Raw genomic sequence first — 16,922 nt, 5'->3', positions numbered from 1 at the left:
TATAGCTCATCTGAGTGTAAGTCAAAAAGTAATCAAAAATGTTTAAAACCAAAAAGTAACATCTTAGAGTGGCATTTTAAACAAAAAAAGTACTTACTGGCATTCTCTAAATTTTCATGCAATTTGTTATTCATTAAATCAGAAGAAAATGTGCACTACCATTTTTTGATAAGGCAGATAACATTCAAAATTGGCATTAACACAATAGGCCACCACTATGTGAAAAACCAAATGCTTTAATGAGGCTATCAAGAACAAGTCGATTATTTCATTGGATACATTAATATCGATCCATAATATACAGTGCTATGGACCATACAGAAATTATTGCTGCATCCAACAGCAGGTGACTATTATTAACATTACAGTACCAAGCATCTGCAAGAGACAGTCATTTGGCATTTTTATCAAGAAATAGGGCTGTTTTATACTGTTATTGACATCAACTTTTTCCCAGTGCATTTTTCAAAAATATTAATAAGTTCATTCCTTTGTGCTTTTAACTTCCTATGTATTGTATTTGTTCTTATTGCTTTATTGTTTAAAAACAACCAGAAAGAATTTTGTCATCCTATGTATGACCAGGTTGCTTGTATGCTTTTTGGCAAAGTCAGAAGGTTTGGTATTTCCATTGCCCTACTCAGAGGCAGACAGACAATTTTGGCATTTTGGTCACTCCATACAGAGGCCCAACCCCGAGTCACAATTCTGCACCCGGGAATGGGGGGAGTGGTGTGGATCATTTTCTCGTTACAAACAACAAGCCCAAACCACTGCCTCTTGGCTTAACTAGCCCCTAAAACGAATCCACACTCTATTTGGCAAAAAAATAAATAAATAAAACCACCCCCAAGATTGCAGCATTCTCCTGGGTTTGCTCACCTGCCACCTGCAGAAATTGTCTCTTAAGAGAAGGGGACGGGGAGGCAGGCAATGGCAAGGTTAGGAGTTGCGACAGTCAGGGCAGTGGTACAAGATGCCATACTTTCTTTCAACAAAGCTTTCTATATGGTTGCTAAACCATAGTCCTGTTCCCTTGGCCGTAGGTTAGTCAATCTTGCTTTATTTTTAAAAACCCTCAAAATCAGCTAAGGAAAACTAACATCATAGCGTCACGATCTTCAACTTTTGCATCCAGTGCCCTCCCCCCCATATAAATATGAAGAGAAAAACAGACAATGCTATGATTGTATCAATGAACACTATGGTACAATTAGTTGTTCATGCAGATTTGCATCACTATTCTAGGAAAAGAGCAATACAGTTAAGGGGGTTGAAAGAATGGGAACTAATTTTCCCTACCCCCTTAAGTAATAAAGCTATAAAACTGATAGCATCACCAATGTTTCCAAGGATTCTCATTGCCCAGCTTGCGTGGGAACTATGCAGTTGATTATTTTCACTTAAACCATCCATTCACACATCTGACGATCACTCCTCTCTGAACCCTCCATCACCCATCACCAGTTCACATTTGACATTTAAACACTTTTTAAAAACCCTCCTGAATAAGGTTTCCTGATGAAAGAAGTTGGCACTCTGTCACTAAAATATATTTAATATTAAAAATATCTGAAGGAAAATTGGAAGCTCTTATATTGTCTACATAGGCACCATGCTACATGTTCCTCTTGACTATAGATACCATCGTGAAACTTTCCCCTACATTACAGTTCAGTCAGTGCTAGTCCAAAAAAGACTACTGCTATATTTAAGGCACTTCATTCTGAATGGATATGCTTTATGCCACTTGCTATTCAATTGTAGGCTGCTACTGAGAAATTCCATTCAACAGCCTGGCTCATAACACTATATGGCATCTGTATAAAACATCTAGGCTTGATACATGTAACACTACTGTTATTGCATAGGACTACACAAGTAGATAATGCACTGAAACTAACTTTACAACATTGCTCCTTGTTAAAACATTGTTATCAAGTAACAGTAATTTGCCAATACAGTATTTCTTTCTTAAAAATAAATTCAGCAAGTTTGCTGAAATAAACCCCAATTTAAATGACCAGAATGGGCGTATTAATGCTATGGTTATCGGTCTCCAAGAATATTGCTATTTTCATATCCTAAAAATAAATATGTAAGTTTATTCTTTCTAGAAAGCCTGGTTTTAACCTATTAATACTACACCTTAAATGTGTCCAAAAACAGTTCTGAGTGAGACTGTAATTTACAAAATACTCGCAAAGCTGTCTTTTAAACGCAAGACCTTGCATAAAAGTTTTCTTTCATGGGTGTACAAAGAATGCGGAAAACCACCAGTGAGTTGTAAAAATATCGAAAACTTGCCATTTGAAGATGCATATTCTTACAAATTAATACAAACATATTGAAAAGAACAATGATAATAAAGAATCTGTACAAATCAAATGAACAGTAAAACATAATTTAAAAATAAAAATAGTAAAGCCAATTAGAAATATGCCCAGTTCGGTTTTCTTATCAAAAGCAAAAATGAAAAAACAAAACAAAAAAAAGAGTAAAACATACTCTCAGTGCTCCTCAATAGTTTACTTTGAGAGGACATTAATTTCCATTTCAAAATAAAATATATCTTATGAAAAACTGAATCACACTCATTGATGAAGAAAACTGTAACAGCACAGAATAAAAGAGAGCGAGATTAGACTTTAAATTTCAGAGCCTTGGTCTAACTCCCTTCAGTTTCAGTTGGTATCAGTTATGTTTTCTAACCAGACGATCTTCATGAAAAGACTGCATTTTTTTTGTCTTTTACAGAATACAGTATTTCTTTAAATAGTTTGCAGTATAAAGACTAAACAAAGCTAGAGGGGTACTGTATCTTTAAGGCAGTACCAATGAATCAATACATTTATAAAATGGAAAAGGGTTAGTATGGATTTCTTTTCCTCTTTTTTTTTTCTTTTTGGTTGCTTTACATTCTTTCAATTAAACTTTACATTTAATTTCTAAGGAAGTCACAGGCATAAAAATCTCAAATCAAGTTTCCCCTGAATAAAAATGGACAGACATTTCTCTGACGCAAAATCCTCTTGCTCAGAAAGCTCAAGTCTGTGGTGAATTCAGTTCACAGATACTGCACACTTATTTGTACAATACTTTGGAGGCATTTGTAGTTGTAAAATAGAATATACAAGTCTGTTTCACAAAATTCTAAAAATAAAATATATCCTGGGCTATTGATAAAGCATGAAAAAAAATTTCATATTAAAGGAAAAGTATCAAGAAAACCCCCTCAGGTAAGTTATTAAATCTACGAATCAAGAAAGGAAGCAGTTTGTGCGAATGCAGTGCAGGGAGGATTCGCTAACAAGCATGCTCCGTCTCTTCCATGCTCATACTGCTCCTCCGGCTGCTTGTTTTGGAGGCTCCGGGGGACACTGAGGAAAGGAGTGGATCAGTGACACCAACGGGAGAAAGAGTGTCATCCATCAGGATGTCTTCCAGTTTGGATCCCATTTTCGTGGGGACACTATAGGCTTGGTTGGCCTCGGTCCCAGTTCCGAGGTTGTTGTTGAAGGTGATGGTGCCATCCGTGAGATCGAGAGTTGTTGTACAAGTTAGGTCTGCGTGATGCTGAAGGAGGTCTTGGCTGCAGTTCTCAAGAACGGGTTCTTGCTTGATGATCCGATTCACCAAATCTGGAGAGCAGAGACCCGTGGATGGAATAAGGGAAAGTCCATGAGCTCGAGCCTGCATTTCAAGTTCCTATAATAAGAGTAAAGATAAAACACTGAAATAGGCAGAGCACAGAGGACTTTTAAGCCCGTGAAACCACTCTATATGATACTGTAATGGTAGATGCATGTCATTAGACATTTGGCCAAACCCACAAAATGTACAACACCAAGAGGGAATGTAAAGTATAGACTTTGGAGGGAAATGAAATGTCACTGCGGGTTCATTGATTCTAATAAATGTGCCACTCTGGTAGGGAATGCTGATAATGGGGAAGGCCGTGCATGCTTGGGGGAAAGAGGTGTATGGGAAATAGCTGCAGCATTATTTCAATTTTACTGTGAACCAAAAAGTGTCCTAAAAAATAAAGTCTATTATTAAAAATCAGATACTTGGAAAACAATAAATCCTCAAAATAAAAGTTTTTTTGTTCTTTTAAATTAATAAGCTCTGTATGTTCTAAAGTATAGTAGAAGTACCACTGGTAGTATATGAAATAAAGTTTTAGGTGTTTTATAGATTTGACTATGTATGAAAAACAGAGAGAGATGGTCTCTCGCAGATATTAATGTTCACACTGAGGATAAGTTAAAAAATACAAAAATGAAGTTTTAAATGCAAGCTGATAAAAATATTATTTGGGAGGCCGAGGGGAGTGGATCACCTGAGGTCAGGAGTTTGAGACCAGCCTGGTCAACATGGTGAAACCCCCGTCTCTACTAAAAATACTAAAATTAGCCGGGCATGGTGGTGCGTGTCTGTAATCCCAGCTACTCGGGAGGTTGAGGCAGGAGAATCGTTTGAACCTGAGAGTTGGAGGCTGCAGTGAGCCAAGATCACGCCATTGCACTCCAGCCTGGGCAAGAAGAGTGAAACACCATCTCAAAAAAAAAAAAAAAAAAGAAAAGAAAAACAAAAGAAAAGAAAAAAAGAAACATATTCAGTAAAAAGTAACATAGTTTCATGGTCCTTCAGCTGTGGACTGAGGTCCCCATGGGTGCTGCAATGAACTCACAGAGCACTGGAGATAGCCTAACATTTCAAGGGAAATGGCAATACTACCTGAGAACTACTAAACTCGAGATAGTTCTCTTTCAGCATCAGATTGTGCTATATACTTTTCAACCACATCATATCATTGCAAAGTTGGGCTTTTGGCGGTTGCTGTGATGAAAGAAAAACAAGTTTCGCATGAACATCACTGTGGACTGGGCAACAAGGGTGGTGGCGTCCAGTCTGATTCCAAGAGACTTTAGAAGCTGTGCAGTGCCCAACAGGCACACACATCCAGTTAGTAAGTAATATGGTTGTTTAATAACAAAATTAAAATGTTATTTTCCTTTCAATTTATGTTTTATTTTTTCAAATGGCTACCAAGTTGTTAGAACCTAAATACTAAATAAGTTGTTTGGACCTAACAAAAAGAGTAGGTATTTCTTTTTGTCTAGGGGGATGGTAAAAAGCTTGCTAAAACACTAAGAGTGCCATGAAGTTAAAAAGTTTTGGTAGTGATAGCAAAAGCTGTGAAAGTTCTGTGGAAGTAACTAAAGTTTTAGAAGCATCATTTAACCCATTTCACGATGGCAAAGGGAAAGTATGTTTTTAACTCAACAAGTAAGTTCTCATCTATAAGATGAACAACTTTTTTCCTTTCCTTCCTCACATACATTCCTATTATTGGCTAAATTGTGTCCTGGAAAAAATTTGAATGTTGAAGTCCTAACGTTAGTACCTTGGAATGTGACGTATTTGGAGATAGGGCCTTTAAAGAGGCGATTAATTTAAAATGAGATCATACTGGTGGGCCTAAACCCAGTAGGACTGGTGTCCTTGTAAGAAAAGGAGATTGGGACAGATGCACACAGAAAAAAGACCATGTGAACCCACAGGGAGAAGACAGGCATCTAGAAGCCAAGGAGAGAGGTTTCAGAAGGGACCAACCCTGCTGACAACTTGATCTGGGACAACAACTAGCCTCCAGAATTGTGAGAAAATAACTCTTGTTTACCACCCAGTCAATGGCATTTCACTACAGCCGCATAACTGAGTAACACACTTACTAAATGCCATTGATTCCCCCTGTATCATTGCAAAATGTCTTCCAAGCAAGCTCTTTCTCTTTTTCCTTTCTGAGTATATCCCTGGGCATTCCTAAAATGAACCTTAGAGACTTTAATTGATTCCTGATAAGCATTCTGCTTCTCCATTCCAATGCTATCCCTTCTATGACTGTGAAACAATAATATGTAGCAAGAGAATATAAATTTGAAGCAAGTCACCTTTCCTTATCAGAGAGGGGAAGGACTCTCCACATGACATGGCCTCTCAACCTTTGCCCACAAGCTGAGAAACATATGTGCTTGAAAAGCCATGTTTCAGTCTAAATTCAAGGTTTTTGGATCTGCAAAATCCTTCTTTGGATGCAATATGAGTAAAAGCCAGGAGCTTGAGATGTCACACAAGTACCTTCAAGTTCCTTAAAATAATCTCCAGAAACACAAGCTTCTTCAGGCATCATTTGAAAGCCCTGGGCTATTTAATAAAATGGCAGTTTCACTGATATTAAGGATTCATGCTCTTTCTTCTGTGAAAACTTTTGTGTGCATCACTTAGAGTGAAAATGAAAGAAAGCCCTTAGGCCCATACTGAAAACATGGACTCTTGTAAGTCTACACTAACATGCTAATAAGAACAGCACCTCCATACATGCAGATTGTCTTTTCAGAAAAAGAATAATAAAGTTGGATTAAGAGAGGCAAACATCTTACTCTAATCCTTTGTTGTCTAATTAAAAATATTTATCAGCTGATTAAAGCATTACTCAGATTTCTAAATAAGGTGATAAATCCCATCTAGAGAACTCTGGCTTAATTGCGTAGCAGAACTTTCCTAATTAATAATGTTTTCTGTGATATGCAAAAGTTCTAAAGGCTGCCTTACATCGTCATTGGAAGAAAATCAAGATATCGTCACCATGGAATTTCCAATGCACATATTTCACAATATTCGTATTTCATATGAATATACATGTTTGGAACCCTAAAATAAAACAAAACCTAGCTACTCTTTCAAAATAGTTATTACATTTTAATACTTGTAGAAGGAAACGACACATTAGTACAAGCTGCTTTTTCTGTTTGTTTTTTGATACGGAGTCTTGCTCTGCAGCCTAGGCTGGAGTGCAATGGCACAATCTTGGCTCACTGCAACCTCTGCCTCCTGGGTTCTCCTGCCTCAGCCTCCTGCTCCTGAGTAGCTGGGATTACAAGCATCCACCACCACGCCCAGCTCATTTTTTTTTTGTATTTTTGGTAAAGAGGTTTCACCATGTTGGCCAGACTGGTCTCGAACTCCTGACCTTGTGATCCACCCGCCTTGGTCTCTCAAAGTGCTGGGATTACAGGCGTGAGCCACTGCACCCGGCCACAAGTTGGTTTTATTTTTATTTCTATTTTTAAATTTTTTTTTAGATGGAGTCTCACTCTGTCACCTAGGCTGGAATGCAGGGGCGCAATCTTGGCTCACTGCAACCTCCATCTCCCAGGTTCAAGAGATTCTCTGCCTCAGCCTCACGAGTAGCTGGGATTACAGGTGCTTGCCACCACGTCCAGCTAATTTTTGTATTTTTAGTAGACATGGGGCTTCACCATCTTGGCCAGGCTGGTCTTGAACTCCTGATCCCGTGATCCACCCGCCTTGGCCTCCCAAAGTGCTGGGATTACAAGCGTGAGCTACCATGCCCGGCCGACAAGCTGCTTTTATAAATAGGTAGACTACGTTCAAGAGATTAAATACCTATAGCTACTTATTGAAGAGACAGAACATAAAACCAACAACCAAAGCCAAAGTAGAGGAGGGGAGGGGAAAGGAGGGCTTTCAAATTACACACAACCTCTCCTTCACTACCCAGAGTCCTAAAATGCACTCCAACAGGGAAGTGGCTTCCCACCTTCCTGACCCGCAGCTGAGGAATCGCTGCAGTGAATGAGAGATGTGAAATTTCAAAATATAAGCATTCAGAAGACTGGAGACCATTATTATAAGTGAATTGCTCTGTTTGAAAAGTTCAGCGTCCAGGAGGAACACCATTAGGTGAAACACAATGGTCTCTAGGGTGTCATACTTCTCACTGCTGTTTCGTAAAATAACTCCATGAATAGTTGTACTGGAAAAGTTGAAAGACAACCCTTGCTTTATGACAAAATCTAGTAAAAGGTGGGTCAGCCTACTCAAGAAGAAGGTACGGTGTCATTGACTCTTACAGATAGGTTTTGTTCAAAGTCAGCAAATTAAAATTACCCTCACAAACCCCCTTTGGTTCAAACAGGGAGTCTGTTTTTGAGGATCATTTCAGAGGAAGTAGTGCCCTTTCACCCAACAAGAGAGGCCGAGCACCTGAGAGAAGTTCCAGGAGCTGACACTGAAGAGGAACTCCCCATCTCCCGTTTACACTGGTGCATGTACCCACTGAACAGGATGACGCACAAATTGTACATATTAATAAAATGAGTATGTCTTCCTCTAAGGGTGTATAGTTTAAGTTAAAGATATATGTTACAATTCCACTATTTATAACTATCTCCAGGAATTATGTCCTTAATATAAGATCCTCTGGGTGTCCCCAAGTTCCTTATAAACACAGACTTTGATCATCAACTGCTTCCTAGACCCTGCAAATACTAAGGCATCTTCTTATTTAACATGTATAGTCAGTGCTTATGTTTTTTATGTTCTACAAAGTCACTGTGAATACTGAATGGGTGAACACTGAAGCACTGTTCCCAGGGGAATTACAGGTTAGGTTCCTGTGAGACCCCAGTCACAACACTTAATCTTGTTATATGTATGTTTCTGTTGGAGGTCACCTTATGTAATATATGTTGTTGACCCGTGAATATTAAACTCACAGCCAACAGAACTGTAACTCATGCCGGAAAGAAGCTTATCCAACACCTGTGTGTGTTTTCTCTGTAAGACACATCACGGCCTTCTTGCCCTCAGGAACTCTAGACATTGCTTCCGCATTATGCTTGGGGGTCATTTTAAACAGCGAAATCACCAACAGAAACAATAATGTAGAAAGCACTGAACAGACCACGAAAGGAGCACTTGTTTAGAGGATGAGAGCTGAAACAAGAAAGCAGACAGTCAGCCTCGGGCAGGGTCATTCGACCTCACCTGGAAATGCGTGCCATGGGTAGCTCAAACTTGCCACTCTGCACATGTCTGAGAATGACTGTGGGCACGCAGCTCAAACTTGCCACTCTGCACATGTCCAAGAATGACTGTGGAAGTGCCACAGATATTGATTTTGGGGTTACAAGTAGGCAAATTCACACATACAGAATCCACAAATAATAAGGACTGACTGTGTTAGGATCATGTAAGTCAACTCCCCTATGGCTCATTATATCCATCTTTCTACTGTCTTGAAGTTGGTAACAAGCAGTAAACTTTACACAACTCAGGCCGTGTACCTGTATTCTGAGCAACAAATGCCGGTTGGCGTGCTCCAGTTTCTTCTGTCGGTTTTCAAGTTCTTTGGCGCGTTGCTGTTCTCGTTGCAACTTTCGGATATAGTCCACAGACGCTTTTAAGATGGTTCCCTTGTTCCAGCGCATGTCTCTGCAATGGAAATGGAGGAAAACAGACATTTTTAGGATTTGAGGCTCAATGAAAATTCAATATTCAAAGCATTCCATATCTCTTTTTTTGAACTTACAATTCTTTTTTTTTAAATTTTAATAGTTTTGGGGGAACAGGTGGTACTTGGTTACATGGATAAGTTCTTTATTGGTGATATCTGAGATTTTGGTACATCCATCACCCAAGCTGTGTACACTGTACCCAACCTGTAGTCTTTTATCCCTCACTCCCATCCTACCCACTCCATCCCTTCCCTGCAAGTCCCCAAAGTCCCTTGTATCATTTTTAAAAGCATTCAATTTTGAAAATGAAATAATCATACATTAATAATAGCTACCATTCATGAGTGTTTGCCACGTGCCTAGTGTTGCCCACCCAGTTTGTACACATTGTCTTACTTAACCCAGACAAGCACCTTGTAAGATAGAGACTTTGTGCACATGTTGAAACAGAGACAATTCAACTTGTCCTAGGCCACACAGTACCACATGGTAGAGTCAGGACTTAAATTTAGGTCTGTTGATCACAGTTTCCTTAAACATTATATTAAACAGTTATAGGTTTCTAAAACTATAAAAGTTAACTCAGAGTAAACGATGGTAAAACAGATCTGTGAGATCACACTACTAAATTGTTTGTGGCATAACCTCAGCATCCTTCTATTTTTTTTTTTTTCATCAAGAATTATCCCAAGCATGCTATCTAGCCTCTCTCTATCCATTTCCTCATCTACAAGTATCAGGTGGAATGGGTGAATAGAGGGTCGTTAAACAAGTCACCAAGTAATTGATCCTCATATGGGTTACATTAAGAACAAAACAGAAGTTCTCCCATAAGAGGGACAGTTCCAGCCCCCAGAGAATTCCCTGGGGTTGGTCCCTGGGGTCTGAACACCAAAGATGGCAACCCAGGGGAACGTCCTGAGATACCCAGAGTGAGCACAGACTTAATATTCAGAGCTAAGATCAAAGTAAGAGAAGTAACTTTAGCAGCCAGAGAGAAATGTAATTAAAATAAATGATGCTTCACGTAGGCCAGCAAGATGAGAAATCAGAATTGGGATATGTGAGGGGTCACTCAGTTTAAAAGAAGTGATTGTTTCAACCAATTATCTTGGGTTTTGCTTCCTTGTGAGATCCAATCAATCAATTATGCTTCTGAGTTTAAGAAAGGGTTTTCAAACTTTTTTTTTGTTCAGTAATAAGAGGGACTCTTTTTTCACAGAATAGTGTATATAGATCTCCATTATATAAAATCAACAAAAGCAGACTTGCTCTGGTGGGAGAAAAGGTACTGGGCTGAGACCCCAGTCTATGAGACTGTGTCTGCAGTTATAACAGCCCCAAGGCACATTCTAGAAACCTGGTGTGGGAAAACCACCATATAGATTATAGTCTGTTTTATCTTAAAACAATGCCTACAATTAAAGATCTTTATCAGTTCAGATTATAAACCCGCAAGTATTCTAATACAATGGGGAAAGAAGATATGCAAATAGAGGCTTTCACTGCAGCCCCATAATTTCATAATATGTTGCTAAAGAGATTCACATGCTACAGTTTAAAAGAATATGCTAAAAAGTGAAAGCTGATAAAGAACAGGAAAATGGGAATTCAATTTCAACTATCATGCAAGACTGACTATAGGAAATGAAGGTCACAGCCCTTTAGTAGGATACATTTGTGCTGTAGAACTGAGAATCTGAAATGTTTCGGGTTTGAAAATGCCTTTCCTTGAAACCTGGGAAGGCAAAACATTGAAGATGGAATTGTGCTTGTACATTCATCAAAACCACCTCACAATAGGTAATGGTTTTATTTTATTTTGTTACAAATTCTCTAACAATAATGTGAATAGCAAATTTAATAAGCCTTGCATGAATAATACTTGATTTCATCTTTACATTTTATTAGGTAGCTAAAAGGTCATATTCAAAGGCTAATTTCACAGAATGCCTGTGGGGGCCATTAAAATGTATATATTTTCTAGCCCTTTGCTTCAAATGAGCCAATTTCTAATGGATAAAAACTGTGTGTTTGTTGTCCTATGTGCTGACGTTGCAGGTAACTATAGGCTGGTAGGAAAGACTTGAGAAAATTATCTTTACAGCTGTTATCTCTGAAGGTGGCAAGGTGGATAAAGAGAGACCAAAAGCTGAAATCCAAATTAGCTGACCTGTACTTAATAAGAGGATTAAAACATTACTTTTTTTCCCCTACAATGGTAAAACATACAAAGAGCAGGCAAGTTTTCATAAAAGCAATTGACCTTTTTTTGTCTGTTGAGTATCATTAAACTTGAAGTCTCTAATGTCCGTTCATCAGTGCCTATTTAGAGATACTGTACAAGTCAAAGAGCAGTCAACAAATCTAGCTTTAACAGCTATTGAAAGTTCTGTTCTGCATGAATCATTAAAGGAAATATTTTTTAAGCTCAGTATTTGTTTGCAAAGAATTCTTAGGCTTCAGAAAGTCACCTCCTCTCAGAAAGCCACCTCCTCACAACCAAAGCATCTAGTGTCCAAAGATCATTTTGTACAATTCAATGCTTTTGTCTTGAAATTTTAGTTGGATGAGACTAACCAAAAGAAAGGTGTAAGAAGAATTCAGGAACAGAACCAAAGGGAGAGGAGAGACTTCTTTACTTTAGTTTTTACAACTGCATTTTTTACAACATATGAAAAAACATTCAGGTCTGAAAAATATATGATGCAGATTAACATGCAATTGTACTCACGGATCATTTGACTTGGGAATCAAAGTACCTAGTTCCTTAATGCGGTCATTTATGTTAAATCTTCTTCTTCGTTCAACTTCAAGAAAAGAGCACAGGAAAGGGCTATTAGTAACAGTACCATGTATGCATTTAGCATATCTCATTAAAGGCATGTGCATATTAACTTCTCAGGTCATGACAATGGAAACCTGAACCTACTTTTCCCCTATTTTTACTATGTTTTTGGTATTGCAGTTAAAAATGAGCTACCTTTCTTTATCATTTCCAAAGCCCTTAGATACATACGATTTCTCATTTGCTCCTACAGCAACCCCGAAATCAGTTACTATCCTCAGTTACAAATAATGAAATTGCCTTGGAGATACCGTTATTAGGGACTTGGCAAGGACATCCAGCAATATCTGGTGAACAGCCCAAATTCTAACCTAACCCCTTAGAGCAGAAGTCAGCAAACTTTCTGCAAAGAGCCAGGAAGTTAGTACTTGTGGTTTTGTGGGATAAGTAGCAAAATTGAGGATATTATGCAGATATTTACTTAACCAGAGGGAAAACAAATTTCCACACATTTTTTACTGACAAAATTCAAAATATAACATATGAGTACAATTTTTCCCAAGGCAAATCTAATGAAAAGCATTAGAATTTACTTGTCATGCTGAAATTTGCATTGTATATAATTTTCATGTCACTTTTTTTTTTTTTTTACAATTTATTTATTTATTTATTTATTTATTTATTGAGATGGAGTCTTGCCCTGCCACCCACGCTGGAGTGCAGTGGCACGATCTCGGTTCACTGCGACCTCCATCTCCTGGGTTCATGAGATTCTTGAGCCTCAGCCTCCTGAGTAGCTGGGACTGCAGGCACACGCCACCACACCTGGCTAATTTTTGTACTTTTAGTAGAGAAGGGGATTTCACCATGTTGGCCAGGCTGGTCTCGAGCTCCTGACTTCAAGTGATCTATCCACTTCAGTCTCCCAAAGTGCTGGGATTACAGGCGTGAGCCACTGCACCCGGCCTTTTTTAACCATTTAAAACTGTAGAAAACATTTTTAACTCATAGGCCACACAAAACACCCATGCTCTAGCCTAGTGCTACCCAACAGAAATATAATTTACATATGTAAGTTTAAGTTTTCTAGTAGTACTATTTAGAAAGTAAAAAGAAAGAGATGAAATTAACATTTTATTAAATCCATTATATCCAAAATATTATTATTTTAACAGGCAATCAATGTAAACATTTACAAATTAAATACTTAACATTCTTTTCTTCATTCTAAGTTTTTGGAATCCAGGGCGCATTTTACACTTTAATTTTACATCACAATTTGGACCAGTCATATTTCAAGGCTGAGTAGGCACTGGTGGTGAATGGCTGCTGTACTGGATAGCACAGCCCTAAAACTGAAGTCTAGTATTTTTAGCTATACCATGAATCTTCACAGCATTCCTATTTTATAAATCTAGGTGTAAGTTCAGCTATCACCTTCTTAAGGGAGGATGACAGAATAAGGCATATGAGATGATAAATGTCTCTAATTAATGTAGTCAAGCAAATAAATTCCAAATAATTTGAAGTCTAACAAACTGGATTGAAGTTGTTAATATTTACTCTAAATACCATAATATATGTTTCTTTTTGATCCACTAATAGTCTGTACACTTAGATAAATAATGTGATTCCCTGCTTTCCCAATATAAATTGTTTTGGCTGAGGGATTATTCCAATGATGAAATACGTTTTATATAATATGAAGTCCTACCATTAGACTTCTATAAAATAGAAACCCTAAGTGATGGTCAGTGGTTTTGAAGAAGGAATTTTGGGGTCCTTGATCCAGTAGCTAACCTTCCCCAAAACTCTTAAGTATGTGCTTTCTTCTTATTTTTTTCCAAGCACATAATAATCATAAAATTCCTCTAGCCCCTCTGGCTCCTTGCTATTCCTCACGCAAGCCAGATACGCCCCATTGGTGGACTTCATATGGCTGTTCCACCAGCCTGGAACATTGTAGCTCCAAATATATGAATGGCACTGCACTCACCTCCTTCAGGTAGACTCAGATTTACCTATGAGACTTTCTGGTCATCCTCTTTGAAACTGATCCACCACCTCCCATGTCCATGCTGACACTATACTCCCTTGCCTGCCCTTTGACTCCACGTGGAACTTTCTGCCATTCCATATTCATGTATCCCATTGATCTACTTGTTATGTTTATTTGCTGTTGCATTCCAAGTAACTGTGTGCATCTGGCACATAGTACGCTCTCAACAAATATGTGTTAAATAAGAAACAAAACATTTAGAGTGGAATCATACTAAAAATGACTCTGCATCTTTTTTTTCACTCACCAGCACACAGCTGACATCTTTCACTGTCAATATTTAGGTGTACTACATTTTGTTTTTAGTTCAGTGACTTCTCTTTCCAATCATTTATTAGAAAGATGATATAAGCTAGTAAAAAATTTTTAAAAATACAAAGGTGTATTAAAGAAAAAGTAAAAGCCAAGTCTTTATACCATCCAACATCTATATGCCTGGGCAAATTGTCACTGATAAGAGTGATGTCTAGATAGTCGCCCATGCACATATACATCCATATAAACACATACACAAGCACGTCTCTCCCCAGTGTGTTCTTTGTACACAATGGGATATTATACGTATTATTCTGCCCCTTGTTCATCTCACTCGGTAATACATGATAGATGACCCCTAACTCAAAGGCTAGTTTCTCAGGATGGGAAACTCATTTTCTGGTTCACATTGTAGAAAAGTGCCTCACACAAAACGTGGGCGCTCTCTCTCTCTCTCTCTCTCTCTCTCCGCCCCCCAATATATGTGTGTGTGTGTATATATATACATACATACATATATATATATATGGCTGAGTGAATGAGTGAATAATAAATGAATATATTCTTTTGTACATTTTGGCAAGTATTCTTACAAAATAAATTCCTAGAAGAGGAACAGCTTGACCAAGGGGAAATCTAACCTTGATTATTAATTCCCAATGGTTGGATGAGACTTTTAGCTTGCTTCATAGCCTTCAGAGTTTGAGCTGATCATGTTTGCACTTTACTGACAACCTTGACCTTGAGAGTTCAGGTGCCTGATGATAGGTATCTATTGTTTTTGACAAGATCCAACTCAGTTTTCCACATTTCACTTAAGTAGTTTTGGGTAATGCCTAATTATCTTGTTTCTAAGGTGTTTTAAAAGAAGAAATATCTTAGGGTAAAATTACTGAGAAGCTGGAGGAGGCCTTGGAGATAACAGTTTATCTGTTTTGGTTAAAAGAAAAGGAGAGCTTCTTACACTTGACATGAGAACTGGGGAGGGGTGTAGCTCTTAAAGTAAAAACCACCTCCCTCAGGACCCAGCAGTTCCATTTCTCAGTTCCGTTTCTAACCTAGAGAAACAAACTTTCTTGTACACAAAGAGACACATATAAAAACGTTCACTGTGGTATTGTTTATAACAGGGAAAAACTAGAAACAACATAAACACACAGCAGTTTGGAAGTTACTAAATATCATACAGTCACACTGTAAAATACTACGCAATTAGTTTTCAAAAAGTAGATAGATCTAGACTCCTAACAGCAAAAGGTCTTCAAAACATACTGCTCAGTAGAAAAAAATCGACATAAAATGGACAATATGACATCGTTTGTGTTAAAACATAGAAATCGGGCAGGCGCCATGTCTGGCCGCGAAGGTGGTAAGAAGAAGCCACTGAAACAGCCTGAGAAGCAGGCCAAGGAGATGGATGAGGAAGATAAGGCTTTCAAGCAGAAACAAAAAGAGGGGCAGAAGAAACTTGAGGAGCTAAAAGCGAAGGCCGCGGGGAAGGGGCCCTTGGCCACAGGTGGAATTAAGAAATCTGGCAAAAAGTAAGCTGTTCCTTGTGCCTGAGGAGATGGTGACCCTTTATTTCATCCTTATTTAAACATCTATATTCCCTGCCATAACATCTTTTGCCACCTAAAGCTGGAATTAAGTGTTGTGTTGGAGCTGTTGTACATTTAAGAATAAACTTTTGTAAAAAACAAAAAAAATTAAAAAAAAATCTTACAGTGGCTCATCATCTCTTTAGTTGTTTTCACTAAGTCATTCCTACCATAACTGTGAATTTAAAGTAAAACCAGCTCAGAACCTTGCCAGAGTCTGCTCTTTGGTCCTTGTTCTACCCTAAACTTTGCATCACCTGAAATTAAACCAACTCGTTTGAAAGGAAAAAATAAAATAAAATAAAATAAAACATAGAAATCCGTACGATTTATTTTCTGTGTGCGTATGTCTATATTCTTAATACACAGAAAAAGGTCAGGAAGAGCAATGCCAAAATGAAACCAACATGCATATTGCTGGGGACTAAAGGAGAACTCTGGCCTTATTCTATCATTTTTATAAGGAGAAAGTGTTTATATATGACTCACATTCTTAAAAATCAATTCAAGAAACAGACAACATGAGGCCATGAGATGAGAAATTCACACCCGATTTCCTACCTCCAAGCTCAATCCCTTTATTAAAAAAAATCTGTGCAGCTTGTCTTACTGGCTTATATTAAACAAAAATTAAAGTATTCTTAGAAGACAATTTGAAGATTTGATCAAGAGTAAATTAAATGCGTAAAAAATATTTTAAATGCTTTAGGACTATTTTTTTTTTAAGTCACGAATAACGTCAGAAATGTAGGAGGCTACCTCATCCATTTACTCCCCTTCAGATCTCTCTTTCTTTCTTTTTCTTCTTTCTTTCTTTCTTCTTTCTTTCTTTCTTTCTTTTTCTTTCTTTCTCTCTCTCTCTCTTTCTTTTCTTTCTTTTTCTTTCTTTCTCTTTC

General features: G+C 37.9%; 2 protein-coding genes across 11 annotated transcripts in view; one reads left to right on the top strand and one right to left on the bottom strand.

Annotated features, from left to right (window-relative positions):
* Positions 1-216: 216 nt before the first annotated feature.
* Positions 217-16,922, bottom strand: part of MITF (melanocyte inducing transcription factor) — a 223,718-nt gene continuing 207,012 nt past the window's right edge. For all 10 annotated transcript variants that reach the window (XM_005547589.4, XM_005547591.3, XM_005547590.4 and 7 more), the window contains exons 8-10: positions 12,061-12,136; positions 9,156-9,303; positions 217-3,708 (exon numbers count right to left, since the gene is read on the bottom strand). In XM_005547589.4, coding sequence (XP_005547646.1) covers positions 3,307-3,708; positions 9,156-9,303; positions 12,061-12,136 — 626 coding nt within the window. In that variant the 3' untranslated portion in view covers positions 217-3,306. The remainder of the gene's footprint in view (positions 3,709-9,155; positions 9,304-12,060; positions 12,137-16,922) is intronic.
* On the top strand, positions 15,713-16,235 carry LOC123571806 (translation machinery-associated protein 7-like). The gene has a single exon (XM_045385888.3). It carries the CDS (start codon positions 15,728-15,730, stop codon positions 15,971-15,973), a length of 246 nt encoding a protein of 81 aa, XP_045241823.2. The 5' UTR covers positions 15,713-15,727; the 3' UTR covers positions 15,974-16,235.

Source organism: Macaca fascicularis, chromosome 2, assembly GCF_037993035.2.
Source record: "Macaca fascicularis isolate 582-1 chromosome 2, T2T-MFA8v1.1".
NCBI lineage: Eukaryota > Metazoa > Chordata > Mammalia > Primates > Cercopithecidae > Macaca > Macaca fascicularis.
The sequence above is the reverse complement of the archived record's forward strand: the minus strand, read 5'-3'. Positions and strand labels throughout refer to the sequence as shown.

What these genes read in the sequence shown, in the direction of transcription:
- LOC123571806 (XM_045385888.3), top strand. Translation starts at nt 15,728, where the DNA reads ATGGACAATATGACATCGTTTGTGTTAAAACATAGAAATCGGGCAGGC.